This window comes from Pezoporus occidentalis, unplaced genomic scaffold (assembly GCF_034315485.1).
Source record: "Pezoporus occidentalis ecotype Australia unplaced genomic scaffold, CSIRO_AGI_Poc_V1 ctg63, whole genome shotgun sequence".
Classification (NCBI taxonomy): domain Eukaryota; kingdom Metazoa; phylum Chordata; class Aves; order Psittaciformes; family Psittacidae; genus Pezoporus; species Pezoporus occidentalis.
The window spans coordinates 3,314,391-3,335,067 of NW_026915977.1; the positions used below are offsets into that span (position 1 = coordinate 3,314,391).

At 54.4% G+C, this 20,677-nt stretch overlaps 1 protein-coding gene across 5 annotated transcripts in view; it reads left to right on the forward strand.

Annotated features, from left to right (window-relative positions):
* The window catches only part of STARD8 (StAR related lipid transfer domain containing 8), a 55,774-nt gene extending 41,001 nt beyond the window's left edge, over window positions 1-14,773 (forward strand). For all 5 annotated transcript variants that reach the window (XM_062640030.1, XM_062640029.1, XM_062640031.1 and 2 more), the window contains 13 exons: window positions 900-971; window positions 3,154-3,235; window positions 5,560-5,623; window positions 6,500-7,869; window positions 8,836-9,009; window positions 9,489-9,648; window positions 9,960-10,158; window positions 10,286-10,496; window positions 10,738-10,852; window positions 11,202-11,417; window positions 11,830-12,047; window positions 12,216-12,392; window positions 12,972-14,773. In XM_062640030.1, coding sequence (XP_062496014.1) covers window positions 900-971; window positions 3,154-3,235; window positions 5,560-5,623; window positions 6,500-7,869; window positions 8,836-9,009; window positions 9,489-9,648; window positions 9,960-10,158; window positions 10,286-10,496; window positions 10,738-10,852; window positions 11,202-11,417; window positions 11,830-12,047; window positions 12,216-12,392; window positions 12,972-13,089 — 3,176 coding nt within the window. In that variant the 3' untranslated portion in view covers window positions 13,090-14,773. The remainder of the gene's footprint in view (window positions 1-899; window positions 972-3,153; window positions 3,236-5,559; window positions 5,624-6,499; window positions 7,870-8,835; window positions 9,010-9,488; window positions 9,649-9,959; window positions 10,159-10,285; window positions 10,497-10,737; window positions 10,853-11,201; window positions 11,418-11,829; window positions 12,048-12,215; window positions 12,393-12,971) is intronic.
* Window positions 14,774-20,677: the final 5,904 nt, after the last annotated feature.

Here is a 20,677-nt window from a genome sequence, read left to right on the forward strand (position 1 = left end):
TGGTGGACGGTGATGAAATTGGGGTGTTTCACTGCGGTCTGCTCTGGGTGGATGCGGCCTCAGTCCAGTCTGTGCTGGGTGGTGCCTCCAAGAGGCACGGGTGAGACCCTGAAGCTGCTGTTGCAATTTCTGCAATTGAGGTCAAATGTTTGTCACCCTCAGAAGTATAAATCTCAGCAGAGCGATGGACTGCTGACACCAGGCAGCAGCTTGCTTTGGCTGCGTGAGCTATGGGCTGGTTTTTGCCTCAAGTTCTTTAAATTAGTGAAATTTCCCAGAAAATAGTGCTGGCTGTTGGATGTGTTTGAGCGATAGCTGAACCTTGTGTGAGGAATGGGAACTGACCGGGGGGAATGCAGGAAACCATCAGGGTTTGGTGCCTGCCAGAATGAACACCAGCTTGAAAGAAGAGGTGGGGTGGTCTGGGGTGGTGGGAAGGAGGAGGGAGAAGGAAAGGCTTTTTTGGCAAGTTTTCTGGAGGATGTTTGCAGAGGTGACCAGCCCTAAGCTTTGATGAGCTCTGAACTAATGATTAAAAACAAAGATCTTCCTCTCTTGCTTGGCAAAGGTCTGTACTTGGTTTGGTGGGTTCAGAAATTAAATGTTTCATGGAAAGGTTAAAATTGTGTCCTGTGATCCTCTCACTCCTCTTACCTCCTCCTCTTTGCCTTGTGCTGGTGGAAAGTCTAAAGCTGAGCAGCATCTAATGCATTGGGCAGAGCCCCCCCTGCACTCCACATAGGGACCCTTGGGACCCACTAGTGCTGGGTATTTCCTCCTCTGTGGGTATATCCCACATACACCATGGGATGGGCACCATGGGAGCTGGAAGGAGCAGGTGGTTGCTGCTCTGGGGAGCACTGGCAGGATGCTCAGGCTGGCTCTTTGCTTTCTTTCAGAAACTGAAGCCAAGAAAGCTTGTGACTGGCTGCGAGCGGCGGGGTTCCCCCAGTATGCCCAGCTTTACGAAGGTGAGAGCTGCTGATCCCAGTCCCTGCTCTGTATGTGGTCTCATATCCTGTATCTCCACTACTTGGTACTACAACCAAGTACCAAAGGTGGCTGTGGGGAGAGCCCATATTGCTCTGGGGGAGGATGGAGTGGATCGTTTACTAATTAAATGATCAAGTGTTAAAACTTCTAAGCCCCAGACGTGGACATGGCCTGGAGAACAAGCCACACTGTTCACTTTCCTGCATTCCCAAGCTTTTCCCCTTTGGGCAGGGCTGCGAGGAGTCCCCGGGGTGGCTGCTGAGGTTGAGGGCTGGCAGGCTGTGGAGAGCCATCGGCTCTTCTGTAGTTCAGGGAGTGTTTGCAGTGGGTGTGAGCACAGAGGCAGCCAAGGTAGGTAATGTGGAGGATGAGCATTTCCTCCCTTCCTCTCCATTGACATACCCTGCGGGCTCCTGCCCTGCCCCAGTACGCTCTTTGGCAGCAAGGTCTGCACTTGCTGAGCTTACAGCAACCCGTGCTTGGAGCAGAGTGGGTCCTTGGCCCCAGGGTGCAGGGGATGAGCAGCCCCCCAACAGCCCAGCTCCCACCTCCTCTACCACAGGTGGGTTCAGGGTGCTGGGTCTGAGCTGTGTTCACTTCAAACCCATGGTGGGACTCTGGTCTCTGCCCAGGAGGGCCGGTGCAAGGAGTGGTGGCTGCAGCCAGCCTTGCTGGCCGGGACAATAGTGGGAAGCCAGGTCTCCGGGGGGCTGTGGCCATGGCTATTGTTCAGCCGAGCGCTTCCACTGCCCCCCACAACACGTGCACGCTCTTGCCCCCCTGGTGATGGCTGGCTGCCTGTTTGCTTCTGGTTGCTATTTTAGGGGGCAGGCTCCTCGCATGGCCACGTGCAAGGACTGGCCAGGTTCCTGCAGGGGAGACCCAGACCCAGGTGTCAGCCCCAAGTAATGCTTACAGCCCGGGGCGGTGGGTGCTGGGTGCTGGAGCTGTGAATAAAACAACCCCAGCCTCTCTGAGCAAAACTTTCCACATCCTCCAAGTGTTTCATTCTGTTTTTCTCCCCAGCTGGCAGGGCTCAGCATCCCCTTGGTAATTGTACTTGATAGCTTCATTAACAGCTGCTTAGACACTTGTGGTTAATGGTCCAGGTCCTACATAGCTGATCCCAGCAGAGTTGTCTCTGAGTGCATGGAGAGAAGCAGGGAGCTGGATGGAGGCGTTTGGCCACCTCACTGCCCTCAGCTAATTTACCTAGACAGGACACTGCCCAAAGTCCCAGGGCATGGACTACCTCTGGGTCATCCTCCAGCTTCTGCCCCAAGACCATCAAGCCTATCTGCCTGTGGAGAGCTGGCCTATGGCCTTTGAGGTGTGTGTGGGGATTGAATGATCTACTACTAGATCTACTGTACCACCATACCAGTACAGCTTTCTTGTCCCTTGGGGACCTCCTAGCAGCTTCTGAGCCTCCCTAGGGGAGCAGGGAGGCTTTCTTGACCCTGGAGGATCAATGGGAGAAGGGAATCATTGATCAGTGCTCAATGCAAGCGTAATGTATTGCCTAATGGAATGCCAGAATGTGTCTTGGGCAGAGTTAGGGAGATGGCTCCTCTCTAAAAAACACCATGAGGTGCTGAGAGCTCTTTATCCCCCCCCGCATTGTGGGGAGCCCAGGCTCCAGATGTGCTCAGCTGGAAGCAGCAATATGCTGGTGGGGCTTGTTTTTGTCCCTCTCCTTTGCCTGACTCATCCCTCCCACCTCCCCACTTGGGGCTTGTGCTCACTCCCAAGGCACCAGTGCATCCCAGGCCTTTCCACACCTGCTTCATCTCTGTCTTGTGCTTTGCTGGCTTCCTACTGGAGCTGTGGGCAAAGAGTGGTCCTTTGGGAGGAGCAGCTGCCAGGGGCCTGGGTCAAGTCCTGCTTGCAGGGAGCTGTTTTCCCTCTCTGATGCTTCCCCTCCTGCAGCCACGGCTGTCACGGGTGGCAGCTCTCGGTGCAGTGTGATGCCCCAGCCATTTCCTGCCTTCATCCAACTCATGGCCCAGAGCTCCCACACCTTTCCCCTCGCTGCTCTTCTGCTTCGCCATCTCTCCATCCTTGGTGTCTCTTCCTCCTGGGCTCCCTGCTGGCATTTGTGCCTGGTAGAGCAGCTGGCTTGGGAACAGGCACTGATTTTCCTCTTGCTTTCCTCCCCAGACTCACTATTCCCCCTTGACATCAGTGCTGTGAAGAAGGACCACAGCTTCCTGGACCAGGACTCCCTCAAATCCCTGTGCAGGTAACACTCCCTCACTCCCTGATGGCAGCACGTCCCTCCCTCTGCAGGAAGGAGCCTGGATGCATTGGTCTTTTGAGTTGGCTGCTTCTGGGTGGTGCTAGAGAACAAGACAGCATGTTTCATTTTGAACATGCAGAGCTCCTGGTGAACAGAAACATTCCCCAGGAATAATTCTTCTCTTTGTGTGGCTTCCAGGCTGTGTTTTAATTTCAAGCTTGGGTAACTCCAGCCTGTAGAACTTGATTAAAAATGGATTGGTCAGAGCTGAACTCTCAAATTGAACATAGGCACAAAGAAACGCCCAGTTTTGCTGTCCCACTGCTCGTGGTCTCCCTGTCCCACTCCTGCTGCCTCGCAGGTTGTGATCCTTGGGCAGGGAGCTGTGTCTGCCCAGTGTGTTAGATGCTGCTTTATTTTGCAGGGATGCTCCATAACATCTCCAAGAACAAAATACAGTTTGGAAACCATGTGTCTGCACCAGAAATTGTGTCCTTGGATAAGGTTTCACTTGGTCATCAGGCAGTGAGAGATTTGCTGAGCAGAGGTGCAGTGTGAGGGGCTCCATGGAAGTCGTATGCTGCTGGTTAGCACTGGCACGAGTTGTTAGGAGCTGTGGGTGCTCACTGCAGGGTTCAGGAGCTCTTGGTTTGCACTGTGATTTGTGTAGGTGAGGTCTGTGCTGACGGGTCCCTCCTCTTCCTGGAACAACTGCTCTGTCCCAGGGTTTCTGCATTCACAAGTGCCCGTGTGACGTTAGTCATCCGGTGCTTGGCAACACAGCCCTGCTGTACATTTTCCACCAGGACACGATACCCCTTGCAGCAGCAGCGCTGAAAATAGCTCTGGGGCATGCCACGAGTGTGTTGCTGTGGGGAGGCAGCCAGTGTTTGGGGTGGAACTCTCCCAGTGATTCCAATTAACGCCTGAAACTAGGGCCCCCCTACCCCAAGGGCTGGCTGTCTGTCCTGACAGGCTGTGTGTCATCTGATGCTGTGGGTGACTCAGCCCTGCCTTGGCTTTCGGGCCACATCATCCTACCCATGCTGAGAAACCAGAGCTGCCTCTTGCCGTTCCTCCCACATGCGCTGCTGCCCAGCAGAGCAGAGAAGGAAAAGGGAAATGGGAGTGGGGAAAATGGGAAAAGGGTCTGTTATTTGTTTTCCCAACAAAGAGGCTGCTGTGCTGGGCAGGAGGGGATCCCCAGTGCCACTTCCTGGTGAGCTCCTGGTTTTCCCTGCTGGTGGTGGTAGCCGGGCAAGAGGCAGTGAGAAGTCTCTGGCTGATTAACCCTGTCTGAGCTTTCAAGTCCCTTAGTCGCTTCCTGGCTTCTGAGATTGCTAATTGCTGATAGCCCAGAGCCAGTCATCCCTGCCACGCGTGGGACTGGTGTGGCTGGGTGGGCCATACGGGGCAGGAATGTGTGGAGCCCCTCCCAGGCTCTCTCTGGGGTGGCCTCATGCAACATTTGCCTACCAAAGGTCTAGATGGACACTGGCAAATGCAGCTTTTCCAACACAATCAGTCCTCTGGATGTGTTCTTTCCCCCCAGCACATGTGTTTTCTCATCTTGCTCCCTCTGCCAGACTTCATGCATTTAATCCTGCCACAGGATATGTGGCAGGGCCATGTTGTTTTTCAGCAGGTCAGTGGGGTTTCAAAAGGGTATTAAGTCAGATTTTTGGTAATACGTCCCTGAGGTTTGTTTTACAGCTCTGCAGACATGGTAGTTGCACACCGGAACAGAAGTGCTTGTAGTAGCATTCATAAAGGTGCTAATTAAAGTGAATTAACTAGAGATTCATTCACTTGTGTAAAGAAAAAGAAACAGGACTTGAAGCTGTAGGCTAAAGAAAGGTGAAGTGCCTGCTGGCATGGCCAAAGCAAGCTCTCAACAGGCAGAGGGAGCTGAAACACCTGCTGCATGGCTCGGAGCAGTGGGAGAGGGGCATCCTTCAATGCTGTGTGAGAGCAAACACTGGGTGCTGGGATATCTGCAGGCATTTAGGTACAGCCAGGACATGCTAGTACCTTCATGGAGGGAGCAGAGTGCCCCTCCGATGGCTATGCTCACAAAATCCCTGCTGGCGCACAACCAAGGGCTTATGCCACTTGTGCACTCGAGCAGTTTCACCCCTTGGCTGGAGCAGGCTTGGAACTGTGCTGGGCTCCGCGTGTCCCTGCAATCCCTGGAATCGCAGTTGCTGTGGGACAGGTGACAGTGCACAAGAAGGGCTCTCAAACAGAAGCAGCATAAAACGGAAAAGCAAGCCCTGCAGCCCCAGCAGGAGCCAGGACCGGGTCAAACCTCTCTTGGTTTCTTGCAGGAGGCTGATGACCCTGAACACATGTGCCTCCATGAAGCTGGAAGTTCACTTTCAGCGTAAACAGGTAAGTCCTGGGCATGCATGGGCTGAGGGGTATGTGTGCTCCCTGGTGGGGCAGCGACCCCGAGTTCAGAGCTGATGTGGGTGTGCGCTGGGACTGTCCCTGGGCACCGCTATTCATTCCTTTCACTGTCTCCCAGGACAGACAGGGCCAGGGGGTGCCTGGCTGGATTAGCAGGCACCTGTGTTTGCCTGGTGTCCCCACACCATTCTGAGGTGCTGGCACAGCAGCCAAACCACAGGCTGGGACACCCGTGGTGGTCTGTGCAGGACTGCGTGCCTGCAGCATCGCCCTCGGGGTCTCTACTGATCCCCCCCCCCCCCAGCAGCGCATCTCAAGGAGGAAGCCTGACCCTGGAGGGATGGGTAAAACCAGTCTGTGTGTCCCAAACAACGATAAATATTGGGATATTAATAGTGAAACCTTTTATATTTCCCTTAATGAATAATACATGTAAAATGCACACCTTGTTGGTGTTAAGAATATGGAAATAATTTCTGGATGTATCCTAGTTGTTCTGACTGTCCTGATTTTGGCCTGGGAAGGGATTCTACCCCACATCCCTTACTGCACTGCTGTGTGTGGCTGAGGGTTTGCGCGGAGGCTTCACAGGGATGTCCCAGCTGCCTGGGAGCCATCAGAGGTAGCCTGGAAGCTGCAGCTTCCCTTCCCTAGTGCAGCATGGCCCCCGGGCATGGCAAAATGATGCCTGTGTCTCCTGGAGCCCTCCGTTGCCGAATGGGACCAAAACTGGTTTAAAGGTGTGTGCTGGTGGCTGTGCCCTCTTCTGGGTGATTGTCCTGGGAGAAAGAGGTGGGGGTGTGTGCTGACCCTCCACAGTTCCAAACAGTTGATCATCCCCTTTTCTCGACCACACAGAATGAAGACTCTGAGGAAGAAGACCTGTGTGCCATCAGCAACCGGTGGGCTTTTCAGAGGGACAGCAAGAGGTGGTCCCGGGTAGGCTCTGTCGATGTCCTCTCGCAGGGCTCCGAGGTGCTGAGCTCTGCCATGCGGCTGGCATCCAGCCGCGAGAGCGTCCTCACGGACCTCAGCACCACCAACCTGGAGGCTGTGTCCCTGCACAGCAGCGGCAGCGCAGGCGGCACGCTGGGCACTGGGGCTGTGCCACCTGAACCCCCGTCCCCTATCCATGCCGCCACCACCCTCGCCACCTCCAGCCGCAGCCTGAGCGAGCGCTCCTTGCCCGAGCAGCCCTCGAGCCGTGGTGAGGGTTCCAAGGAGAAGCTGAAGAAGCGACGGTCTCGCAGCTTCCTGAAGAGGATCGAGTCTCTCCGAAGGAAGGACAAAGACAAAGCCAGCCCAGACGAGAAGGTGGCCCCACACGGCAGCATCACGGCTGCACCAGGATGGGGCTCCCTGAAGAGTAATGGGGACATTGTGGCCGCCAAAGCCAACTCCTCTAAAAGAGGGATGTCTTCCTCTTTCCATGGCAAAAAACGCTTCTTCTCCATATCGTACAGGACTAACCGCTTGCTAGGCTCAGCTGGGAGCAAGGTGAGCTCTGACCCAAAACGCAGTGGAGTCTATCTGGAGGACTATGAAATGGCTGTGACAGCCAGCAGCAACTGGGCCGCTGGAGAGTGCCAGCACCGGCAGGCAGTGCAGGGGAACTGCCTGGTCTACATCCCCCAGGACCACAAACCAGGCACCTTCCCCAAATCCCTCTCTATTGAGAGCTTGTGTCCCTTGGGCGGCAGCTCCCTGACCCACTGGAAACACGGGAATGCCGCCGTTGGGCTGCTGGGAGGTGGCAGGGGCGGCAGCAGCAGCAGCATGGAGGGCGCATCCTCCCCGCGGGGCTTTGCCTGCCGCCGGCGGCGCGGCTCCTGCAGCTCCCTGGGCAGCAGGGTCAGTGTGTACGACAACGTGCCGGAGTTCGGCAGCAGCGAGGAGTTTTGTAAGGGGGACGGGGAGGTGACCTATGAGAACCTCGACGACATATTACAGCACATGTGGGGGCTGCAGCAGAAGGTGGAGCTCTGGTATAAAGCCATCTCCTGCGACCTGGCTGGGGAGGAAGAGGGCGAGGAGGAGGATGAGGAAGAGGAGTCGGACTCAGGAGGGGAACCCTCCAACCTGCACTTCGAAGAGCGGTCCATGTCGGATGTTGGCACCTCTGCCAGTGACTTTGATAGCACGGGCAACTCCCTCAATGAGGCTGAAGAGATTGAGATGCGGGAGCGCCGGGACTCGGGGGTGGGAGCATCGCTCACCAGGCCTTGCAGGTAAGCACAGGCTGGTGCTAAGGCTGCGTCTCCTCTCTCCTCCATCGTGCCTGGGAAACTCTGTCCTGGACCACTGCGAGCGCATTCCCATCTTATGGGTGCTTTTGCAAACTGGGATGCCCACGAGAGGAGAGCAAGCAGGGTGATGCTGTTGTAGCACATCGTGGGTAGCTGGTGCACCCTGGTGGCTGCAAGCCGTGGCTGCCAGCCCTGCTGCCTGCTGGGTACAGGCAGCGACCTGTCTGCCTGCATAGACCTGTAATAAAATGGTTTTTCATTTACTAACAACAGGAGGAACTTGTTTCCAGTGTGCTTAGTGATCCCTTGTGCTTTCCCTAGGAAAGCTCCAGCAGCTGCCAAATTCAGTGATTTTTCTAGCCCCTGGTAGGCTCATGTGCTTGTGGGCAGGCTCTGAGTAGAATAGAGGAATGTGGTTTTTTCTTAGCTGGAAAATGTCCTTGTGCCCTTCTGGGCTTGAGGATGCACCAGAACAACTTGACAGAGCAACATGGGTTTGGGAAGGGTTTTAGCAGCTCCTAAGAGAGCACTGTCTCTTTGGGGAGTCTTTTCGTCTTGAGAAAGCGGGTGTGGAGTTGTCCCCGTTGAGTGGTGTGCGTTGTCCTGAGCACCGAGCTCTCCCCAGGTGTCTTGGCAGAGCTGCAGTGCAGCACAGCCCTTGGGTGTTGGTGCAGTGAGCCTGGAGTGCAAGGGGGGAGGATGCTGGTCGCTTCAGGAGAGCCTGGGGGAGGGAGCAGACCTTTGAGGCAAGAGCAGATGTCTCTTCTGCTCTCCCTGGCACCCTCTTCCGGGGCAAGAAAGCACCACTCGTGGCACTGGGGCTGGTGTTGGGATCCCTGGGCTCAGCCCTGTTGTGCCCTCACCTTCCCCCGAAGCAGTGGGTGCCATGGGACAGGGACAGGCTCTTCCCCGGGATCTCCAGCTCTCACCACCAGCCTTTCCCCACAGAAAGCTGCGCTGGCACAGTTTCCAGAACTCACACCGGCCCAGCCTGAACTCTGCCTCCCTGGAGATCAACCGTCAGTCCTCTGCCCAGCTCAACCTGCTCCAGAAGTGCTCCCTGCTCCGTCTCACCGCCATCATGGAGAAGTACTCTGTGCCCCACAAACAAGCCTGGACATGGTGAGCTGGTGGGGAGGGGTACCGGGATGATGCGCATGTGGTGTAGCTCTGTGGGTGCTGCTTCTCAGCACAGGTCGTGCAGCCTAGAGCAGCTTCAGTGTGTTAAAGTGGTGGAGAGGGAGGGGATAAAGCTGAAACTAAAGCTGATTTTACTCTGTGTGGCTATGGGCATCCTTTCAAGCATGAGCTGGGGGTTAATACCTGGATCCCAGCATCATCTGCATCCAGGAAGGCAGCAGAGATTTATGGGGTATTAAAAGGCTGCAGCAACACAAGAGAGTGACAGCGGTTTTGTAGCCAGGTATAGAAGCATTTCTGGCTCAATAAAAGGTGCCCCAGAAGCTGCCTTGCTTATGTTAAACACACTTCTGTATGGCAGAATCCTGTGTATTTGTGCTACTTGTAGTCCTACTCCCCTCTGTCAGGTGGTGCCAAGGGACCTATTCGTTGCACTGACGTCTGTCTGTTCCACCCTGCAGGACTGTGCCCAAGTTCATGAAGAGGAGTAAAGTCCCCAACTACAGGGACAAGATGGTCTTTGGGGTGCCACCCATCATCAACGTGCAGCGGACGGGGCAGCCCCTGCCACAGAGCATCCAGCAGGCGATGCGCTACATCCGCAGCCAGTGCCTGGACCAGGTGATGCCGCGACCACTGGCAATGGCTGTGGGGTGGCTCTGAGCCTGCTGCTCTGCACCAGCATGTGATGTGGGGGAAAACCCAGCTTTCAAGGGTCCTTTTCAGTCACCTTTTGTGGTGCTTGGTTGTGGTGAAGTGGGAGGGTGAGACCGTGGGACTCCTCTGGTGCCTCTTTGGCCATCCCTCACTCAGGCTTCTCTGGGTTGCAGGAGTGAGGTCTTTGGGGAAAGGCTTTACTTGCTTGTCCCATGGGAGCCCACTGGGATGGTGCCTGCTCTGTGCTCGAGCACCGACCTGCTGTTCCCCGGCAGGTTGGCATTTTCCGGAAGTCAGGGGTGAAGTCCCGGATTCAGGCGCTCCGGCACATGAATGAAACCAGCCCTGACCACGTCAACTACGACGGGCAGTCAGCGTACGACGTGGCTGACCTGCTGAAGCAGTATTTCCGTGACCTGCCGGAGCCCATCTTCACCAGCAAGCTGACGGAAACCTTCCTGCAGATCTACCAGTGTAAGCACTGGGACGGGGATGAAAGTTGGGGTATCCAAGGGGGGAGGCATCTCTCTGCTCCTTAGGACAGAGGTGGTGGCCTGCAGGGATGGACCTGCTGACCATCAGCTGTGCCCTGTGCTCGCAGTCGTGTCGAAGGAGCAGCGGCTGCAGGCGGTGCAGGCGGCTGTTATCCTCATGCCCGATGAGAACCGGGAGGTGCTGCAGACCCTCCTCTACTTCCTGAGCGACATCGCCTCTGCGGAGGAGAACCAGATGACGGCTGGGAACCTGGCCGTGTGCCTCGCTCCCTCCATCTTCCACCTCAACGTGTCCAAGAAGGAAAGCACCTCCCCAAGGTAAGAGTTGGACTAGCTCTGGCCTCCCCAGCCTTCCTGCAGCCCTCATGCCCCCATCATCCCTTCCCTGTCCATCATGGGAGACCAGTGGTCTAGGGTAACGAGTAGTGGGAACATGTATATTCTCAGCACAGCTTTGTGAAGGAGGGGTCTGTTGCTCTGTGACACAAAGCAGAGCAATGGGGAGGATAGGGGTGAGTGGGATGCCAGCCCAGTCCCAGCAATACCTGCATTCCCACAGGGTGATCCACAAGAGGGGCACCATGGGGAAGCCTGACCAGAAGGACCTCAATGAGAACATGGCTGCAACACAAGGACTGTCCCACATGATCACTGACTGCAAGAAGCTCTTCCAGGTGAGTGGCTGCAGCATGTCCAGCCCAGCATTGCCCTTCCATGATGCTACAGCAGGAGATGGGGCCTCACCAGCAGGTGCTGGTCTGTGGCAGTGAGGGGTGATACAAGGGCACCCATCCATCAGCAGGGCAGCTGCCACTGGTCAGTCAGCCCGGGGAGCAAAGCGCAGCTGCATCTTGGGCAACTGCAGGTTGCAAGCTGCAGGGCTTATGTCCAGGGAGGCTGTGTCTGTCCTTCTCTGCCTTGGTGGGATGAGGAGTTATGGCTTTCTAGCTGCCAAGCACCACTCACAAGATCCACATAGGTTCTCTCTGTCTTTCTGAAGATCTGTATGCTCTTGCCTTGTAGGTCTCCCATGACATCTTACTGCAGCTGAGCAGCTCCTATATGGCAGCAGATGCTTACCCCCATCCCCTGACCGACTTTGTGTGTCAGGGAAAAAGCAAGGATTTACACTCCTTCTTTGAGCAGAGTGTCCAGAACCTGCTCAAAGAGTCGTCAGAGAAATTCAAGGGGTGGCTGAGCACCCCAGGGCCCCTGAACACAGAGCTCTCCTGCAAAAAGGTAAGAGCCAGTGTGTGGAGGGGAGCTTGGGGTCACGTGGGGAAATCCGTACAGGATGAATGCTGGGTCTTGCGGGCATCTGCTACCAACCCTTCGGTGCTTGTTCTGTTATGCAAGGAGGGATCAGCAACTGCTTCCCTGGCCAGAGCAGGGGCCGAGAGATGGGCAGCTCCGGGATGGAGGGTGCTCTGTGCCCAGCAGAGAGCCCATCACTTTGTTGTTAGCAGAGGAGCTGGCTGCCGGTGTCCAGTGCCTCTCTAGCAGCCAGAGCAGTTCCTGTCCCACCCCATCCCACACTAGACAGCAGATGTCGCTGGCTGCCCCATGGCAGTGGGAACCATCAGTGAAGCTGTCTGGGGATGAGCACTGTGGGGATCCCATAGCTTGCCTAACCCTTGCCTCGGCCCATCAGGTTGGGGACGGGCACCCTCTGCGCTTGTGGAAGGTCTCCACGGACGTCGAGGCCCCTCCTGCCACAGTGCTGCACCGGGTGCTTCGGGAACGTCACCTCTGGGACGAGGATCTGCTGCAGAGCAAAGTGGTGGAAGCCCTGGACAAGAACATGGAGGTCTACCACTACGTCACGGACAGCATGGCACCCCATCCGCACAGGGACTGCATGGTGCTCCGGTGAGAGCAGCGAAGGGTTTGGTTTCAGTTTGGTGGAACCCATCTGCCCCCAGCCCTGGCTGCTCCCCTCTGGGCTGTGCAGGCTCCTGATGGGGACCCTGAGGTCCAGGCAGGGGCTGCCTATGAGTGGGCTCACAGTGACAGGAGCTGATCCGCTCTGTCCTGCAGGCGCTGGTGCACGGACCTGCCGCGTGGTGCCTGCCTGCTCATCTCCATCTCGGTGGAACACGACAAGCTGCCCGTGGAGGGAGGCGTCAAAGCCATTGTGCTTTCATCCCAGTACCTCATCGAGCCCAGTGCCATGGGCCGCTCCAGGGTGACCCACATCTGCAGAGCTGACCTCAGGTAACGGGGGCCCTTGGTGCCGCTGCATCAGCTGCTGGGGAGGTTGATGGGGCAGCAGGTAGGGGTCTAGTGCAGAAGCTGCTTGTCCCCCTGGTTGCCCAGCCTGGCAGTGCTGCAGCTCATGCACCATGGTGCCTGCCTAGGACCTGTTTTTAGCTGCCAGATGATTACTGGGAAAGGAGCCATCAGCTTGGTGTTGCAGTGCTGGCAGGTCCTCTGGTGGCTCTGAGTGTAGCAGCAAGTCCCTTAAATCTTCTGCAGAAACCATGAGGTCCCTGGTGGGTCTGAAACACAGCACTGGTGCTCTCCTCACTCTGGTAAGCTGTGCTGGGGTGTAGTGGTGTAAGGGTGGGCTGATGAGCTGCTGCAAGCCCAGCTTGGTCACAGATACTCCCCCGTTTTGCTGCATGGTGGGGAGTGAGGGAGGCAGGTTGCCTTTTTTGTCATGCAGTGCTGGTCATTGTCCCTTAGTTGATCACAGCCAGAGCTACACTGAGTGCCAGTCCCCAAGCAAGAAACAATGTGCTGCTTCTTGGCACTTTTGCCTGCTCACCTCCTCCTGCCTCTTCCCTTCTTCAGGGGCCGGTCTCCCGAGTGGTACAACAAGGTCTTTGGCCACCTCTGTGCCATGGAGCTGGTGAGGATCCGAGACTCCTTCCCAGTCCTGAGTCCCAGTGGCCCCGAGACGAAGATCTGAGGCACCAGGAAGATGCTCTGTCCTGTGTGATGTGGACTTGCCAGTGGATCCGGGCTGGGGCTTGCAGAGGGAGCATGGGATGGGCAGCCAAAGGTTGGCATGCTCACGGGAACATATTTATAAGCATCCTTTTATCCTGTGCTGGGCATTCCCCATCCCCCTGTCCTGCTGCTGCTTTGGCAGCCTCCCAAGCAGAGATGAAGCTGTGTGGCCCATGGTCTCCACAGGAATGGTTGGTGAGCAGAGGGCAAGAGAGGGGCTGTGGCAGATCCATGGCCAGGGCTGGTGAGCAGCAGGGTCCCCCCTGTGAGCCAGGAGCAGCCACAGTGGTGAAGGTGTATGGAACAAAGCACAAGTGAGCGGGGAGGATGCTGCCGCATCCGTAGGTCGCAGCGCTGTGTTGGGAAGTGAAGGGAGGGCGGCAAGGGGTGGGTTGTGTGTGTGGTGTCACCCGGTGGGGACAGCCAGGGAGTCACTGTGGGAACCTGTTTGGTAGTGGAAGAGGCTGCTGTGCTAGGAGGAGGTATAGAGGTATGCCTCAAGGGCCAGCCCTTGAGTGCAGAAGGAACCTGTTGCACCTTTGGTGCTGAATTTCATAGATGACAAAGCCCTTTAGTCCTGTGCCTTGCTCTTACACAGCTAAAAGTCCTCCCTTGTGCACTAGGTTTCAATGGGGATTGCATGACTGCATGGATTATGTTCCAAGCCAGTCTATCCTTTGAAGCCAGCCTACCTATTTGGAGAGGACAGAATGTCTAGAGCAGCAGAACTGCTGCCCCTGTAGTTGGCTGCAGGCTGGGAAGGGGTAATATCCCCTACAAACTACAAGGAGGCATGAGGAGCAGGAGGAAGCCGAGCAGCCACAGTAGCACCAGCTGAAGGCTTTGACCAGGGCAGCAAGAGCATACTGAAGGGCTGTGCTCATCCCAGCTAACAAGGGGACAATACGTGCAAAGCATGGGCCAAACATGCACCAAGCTCTGCCCCATCCTGGCTGCTGCAGTAAAGTGAGGTGGCAGCTGGGAGCTGGTGATAGCTTGGATTCACCCTTCTTTGGACAGCTATATGTGCCAGAGCCCATGCCCCTCCTGGGTGCTGAGCCATCTCCCTACTCCTACTCCCTGCAGTCACAACCGTTCCCCTTCCTTTCCTCCATGGAGGAACTGGCCACCATAGCTAACAGCACCCAGGAGCTGACCTGGTTTCTCCATTCAGGCAGGGACCCAAATTAACCAGACATCGTTCCAACTGGAAGGCAACATGACCCATGCACGGGGGTGATTCCCAGTGTCAGTTTTGACGTAACCCATCTTATCTGTCTCTCTTTTGGTGAAACAAACAAATAACTGGGCCTCTAGTCTGTGTTTTTATATATATATATAATTTTTATATATATATATATAAAAAAATAACTAACATTTGGGGGAATGATTTTTCTCCTAATATTTTTAGGATTTTTTTTTCTATCTATAAATACTTGTACAGTTGGAATATTAATATATAACTATGGCAGAAGAGCTCAGTGCCAGGTGATGCTCACTTAAAAGACATGTATTTTGTATTTAAAGGACTGTTGTTTTGTATCATATGCAACTGCAGCAGATTGTTTGACTTGGATGGGGACTGCTCTTCCCATCTGTGTAATTAATAAAGTACTAACAGTTTCTGCTGGCTGATGAGGAAACCTTCATGCTTAGTGGTTCTCCAACACAGGAGCATCCCAGAGCAATACCCCTACATCAAGGTGCTCCCCACCCAGGGACTCACAGTGGGCTCTGTTTCAAGGCCTTGCCTGGGCTGTAGCTTCACCTGGTATTTCCACCCGCAGCAGGGAATGCAGCTTGGGGAGGAAATGTGTGTATCCAGCAGAGATCATTGGTGAAGATGATGAAGAACAGCTGCTTTGTGATGGCAGCTTCCCAAGAGAAGACGCCTTGCTCTTCCATTGTGGATGCAGTGACGTGGATAGAATAGAACCAGGATAGGTGAAGATGATGGTGATGAAGGCTGCGAGATTCAAGCCTGGAGAGGAAGAACTCTCACTCTGAGCATAGCTGAAGCGCCGATATATGGTGAGCCAGGATCAGCATCCCACGGCAGCAGAACTGCTTTTATCACTAGAGTGGGCAAAGACATCTCGGGAGCCCTGGCTGGATCTGAACCCACCCAGCCCTAGCCCAGTGGTGCCAATGGCTATGGCCAGCTCTGGGGTGAGTCTGGGAACAGCACCAGGCTGGAGGAGGGACCTTCACCACACCAGGACGGGGGGCAGTGCTGACACACTCCATCCTACAGGGTCCCAGCAGGATGGCAGCACCCATTAAGTCAGATTTTTGTTCAACATCTTCGTCGCTGCCATGGACAGTGGGATTGAGTGCGCCCTCAGCAAGTTTGCCCATGACACCAAGCTGTGTGGTTCGGTTGATACCCTGGAGGGAAGGAATGCCATTCAGAGGGACCTCGACACGCTTGTGAGGTGGGCTGATGCCAACCTCATGGGGTTTAACCATGCCAAGTGCAAGGTCCTACACCTGGGTCGGAGCAATCCCAGGCACAGCTACAGGCTGGGCAGAGAAGAGATTCAGAGCAGCCCTGTGCAGAAGGACTTGGGGGTGTTGGTTGATGAGAAAATGAACATGAGCCGGCTTCAGTGTGCGCTTGCAGCCCAGAAACCAACTGTATCCTGGGCTGCATCCAAAGGAGCGTGACCAGCAGGTGGAAAGAGGTGATCCTGCCCCTCTGCTCTGCTCTTGTGAGACCTCACCTGGAGCATTGTGTGCAGTTCTGGTGTCCTCAACATAAAAAGGACATGGAACTGTTGGAACAAGTCCAGAGGAGGCCACGAGGATGATCAGGGACTGGAGCACCTCCTGTATGAAGATAGGCTGAGAAAGTTGGGGCTGTTCAGCCTGGAGAAGAGAAGGCTGCGTGGAGACCTCATAGCAGCCTTCCAGTATCTGAAGGGGGCCTATAGGGATGCTGGGGAGGGACTCTTCATTAGGGACTGTAGTGACAGGACAAGGGGTAATGGGTTCAAGCTGAAACAGGGGAGGTTTAGATTGGCTATAAGGAGGAAATTCTTTCCTGTTAGAGTGGTGAGGCACTGGCACAGGCTGCCCAGGGAAGCTGTGAATGCTCCATCCCTGGCAGTGTTCAAGGCCAGGTTGGGCAGAGCCTTGGGTGACATGGTTTAGGGTGAGGTGTCCCTGCTCATGGCAGGGGCGGTTGGAACTGGATGATGTTAAGGTCCTTTCCAACCCAAACTATTCTATGATTCTATACCCTGCTAATGCAGGCAGGGTGGGCTTTCAAAGCACTCAGAGCAAAGCCTATCCTGCCCCACTGTCCCCATTCCTGGGTCCCAAATCCCGAGGTGGCCATAGCAAGGTAGATGGTAGTAGAACAGCCCCAGTTGGACTGCAGTGGGAAGCACACCTGCTCCCCCCATAGTAGTTCCCAACTCCTTACACCATCTGGGACAGTGCTGAGGGAAAAGCCCAGAAGCTTTTGGATCATGTAGCACAGCCACACTCTTAAATCTGCCACTATTCAGCACCATCAAGAGATAAAACCAGGAGCGTCTTTTCTTCCAGCCCATCATTCTCTTGAACATTTAAAAATCAATCCGTTATTCAAATCCTTCAAGTTCCATTAGCAGGGATTCACATTTTTCCGCTGCATATTATTTCAGATTAATCTTTTCAAGTCTTATGAAAGCCAACCCGTATAAGCTTAGCAGAATTCTACATTAGAAAATGGCTACAAAACTGCTGCGTGAGGCTCACTTCTGCTTAATTATAGATAAAAGGAGAGAAAATGATTGCTTATTAGCAAGTCAGGTAGAAAATGTACCATATTGATGGTGCAAACAGACCAATTACGAAAGGAAGATGTACAGTTGTCTTTCATTACAGATACTTTAAAATGTGCATTTGGAGAAAATTAATGACTTTTTTTCTCCTTCCAAAGAGCAGCTGAAGCACTCACAGCTGCCTGCACGGTCCCATTTCCACCCATGTGCGATGTGTGTCCAGCCTATCCACACATCTCTGATCATTATCTTAAATCCAAGCTAAAGGATCTCTAATGGCATTACTCAACCACAGTTTTCAGCACACAGCTTCACAGGGTGCGACCCCCTGGGAGAGTGGCTTGGATCTCTGTCCCACTCCTGCTCACTTACCATCACCCTGTGGCAGTGGATAGCCTTGTGATCAGGGATAACGCTCTGTGGAGCCCAGCTGTCCTGTCCTTGTCTCCTGGGGCCCAAGGGGGTGTGTGTATCTACATGTACATGCAGAAAAAACAGACCCTGGAAGAGACCTGTGCATTCTAGCAAATCCTTTGTTAGCTTTGCAAGAGCACAGGCGCAAGAGCTCAGCCTTGGAGTCAGGTGGGAATGGGGCAGGAGCTGGCTCCAAGCAGGAGTGGAGTAGATGGAGCTTGACATGAAGAGAGCCAGCTCACAAGCTTTGGTCTTCCTCGGGGATATTTTAGGGAGTTGGGATGCCAGCAGAAGGGTCTGGATTGGCTGCAAGCTCTGGTACTCACAGACCATGGGGAGCTTTATCCATCCTCTGTCCTGCCTCTGTGTACCTCCTCAAGAGGGTCCCCATTCAATTCGGGCAGCTCCCATGGGCAAGTGACAGGGATAAGCCCATCAGCAGGGTTATCCATTCTCCAGCCAAGAGTTGCTGGAAAAGGCTCTGGTGGCCCTGAGCAAGTCCCTACAAATACATATAAAATTCATGAAGTTGACTGCTCTATTACTGATGTGTGCAAACATGGGCTGAAAGCATTAAATGTGAGACAGCAGCCCCTTACCTGGCCCAGAGCAGCAGGAAATAGGGGGACCAACCAAGTGCTGACTCTCTCCCCTCCTCCCTCCCACAGTGGAACCAGGTCTACACCAGCAAGCAGAGACCACCACCGGACCCCTGATGTACTCATAGCCCTCCTGGAAGACAGCCCCATCCACCACCCGTATCCTACTTCCTTCCAGCTCCCTATAGAAAGGCAATCATGACTACTGCTTCCCCAGGCTCACCCCTACATCCCCACTGTGTTTGGGGTCTGCCAAGTGTGACCCCTCACCTCCTGCTTGCCCCCATTCCCATCTGCTGTGGGATGATTCCAGCCCTTTCTCTGCTCCAGGAGCCCATCTAGAAGTGGGGGCAGCACTTGCAGCAGCCCCCCAGGCAGCCAGGATACTCACAGCCTGCTGAGCTTCAGCATCTCTGCAGAAGGAGCATGTACCTGGTTGGCAGGCAATAAGGAAAGAACAAGGTCACAGTGCTGTATATCTGCCCAGGACACAGCCCTGTGCATAGATGTGGTCCTGCTGCTGCTCCTGCAGCATGCAGTGTTTCACAAGAGCCTCACCTGCGGGGGGGGGACGACATGTAAGGGATGCTCATGGTGCCACCAGGCTGTAGCTGCACCAGCACATCCCAGCAGCATGAAGCCAGAGAGCAAGTTCAGCTGCCACCAGCACAGACAAGGGTCTGGCACATGAGGCTGTGAGGAGCTTCATTCACCTTCTTTGGGACAGACATAGAAGTAATGATACAGGGCGCATTTAGTGGCTATAGGAGATGCTCTCCAGTGGGCTGTGACAGGCACATCACCAGGAGACTGGTGCATGAAAGCAGCAGCAAGCGGCTCTGGAGTGACAAACAGTAAAGGCAAATTTATAGCCTGAACTCCTGCTGGTGTTTTTGCCAGCAGTTCTGCCCGTGCCTGTGCGCAGCGCTCCTCACTGCGCGTTTCACAACCACAGGTTCTGCTTATTTGGTTTGCTAAAAGGGAAAATAAACAACCTTGCAAGGGATAGGAGTGTGTCACTGAGCAGAGCACACTGCTGCTGCAACGTGGGAATGTGTGGCTGAGGGACTTCCATCCCACCACAGCCTCAACGGCTCCTCCTCCAGGGACACTGCTGTGGACACTAAATGCTACCTGTGCTTTGCAGAGGAGCAAAATCCTAGGCCCAGGCCATGGCCATTGCAGGTGTACAGCCAGGGAATATAGCTAAAAATGTAGTCACGCACGTACAGGGTTTTCCGCCGTAACAGGCAAAACTTCTCCCCTAATGCTGACTCCAAGATGCTGCCAAGGTTTCGGATCTGTATTCTGGACTGCAGAGAAGGTGCTAAAGTCATCTTACAGTGATTACAAAATTCTCTTCATGGTAGTTAAAACAAATTCATTACCCTGTGCTTCCATCTTGGAAATGGCTGGACCTTAAAAACTCCTTGGCTCAAGGTGAGCTGGTGTGATGATACCCAGAGGAGAAAGCACCAGATCCCATTTGCGGTCACTGACTTGAGGAAAGCAGTTGGTGATGCAAACTACAGGCACTGCTACTCATCCTGCTCATCAGCGAGGGCTCCCAAACCCCATGGGAGGGCTGCCCCTGCTCCCACTTACAGGAAATACAGCAACTTCAGCCCTGCAGATGTCAGGACAATCTGGGCAATCCTGCTGCTGTCCAGCATCGTGGAAGGAGAAGGGGAGAAAAGTGAGAGTAGGGCACCCAGAGGGGGTGAGGAGGTAGCAGGATTCTCCCAGCAGTAAAGCCCCTGCATTAAGCACTCCATCTGTCCTGGCTCCGTCCCTTCCTCTCTGCAAGCTTCCATGGACACCCATCCTGAGGCAGCTGAGGCATTACATCCCACTGCAGAGTCTGGAGTCCTTCACAGCCAGAGTCTGTTGGTTCTTTCCTCTCTTCTACTGTGAAATAAAGATAAATTAGAAACTACTTGTGGAATTCAGGGCTCTGCTTGGCTTCTCAGATGTCCCCTAGCTCGTTTGCAGTGCAGACCACCCTCTGTGAGCTGCTCATCCTCTGTTTGCCCTCTTTAAGGAATAACTGCACTGGTCCTACAGCAACTAAGAGGAGGGAAGCTTGGGGGTGGCAGACCTGCCCAAGCTGCTCCTGCAAATGCAGAAGGAGAATGAAGCACATCCTAAAGTGGCCTTTATGGTTTCTCTTCTGTAGCGATACACTTATAAGCGCCATGTGTAAAACCATGTACCACATGGGCCCACATCAAACAGAACCTTTGAGGATAAACAGAAGGGAAGGATATTAGCTTGAGCATGCATTTTTCAAGGTGATGGAGCTGAAAGTCTTTGTGTTTAATAATGCCTGTTAAAGCCTGTTATACACAGGGCTCAGTGTTCCAGCCCAGGAACAGAGGATGTCTCCACATGAAGCCCATCACTGCACCCTGCCATCACCACCAGCAAGTGGGGCATGGCATAGTGAGACCATAATGAGAGTTCAGACAAGACCACTGATGGTCTGTGCTAAACCTGGTCTCAGTAACAGAGGAAGGAAGCTCAAAAAGAAGCTTCATAGAAGAAGTGCAGCAGAAGCCAGTTGTGCCCTAGTCCCCAGGGCTGGTGGGGAAGATGACAGCAGTCAGCTGGTGGGGAGGTGACAGCAGTCAGGCATTATGCCCATTGGTACAACAGCCATGCTAGCACAGACACCCTGCAAACACCATGCTCACTTCCCTCCCGACACCCCTTCAAGGAAATGACATTATGGTAAATGTGAGGAAGAGTCAGGGTCAGTCACATC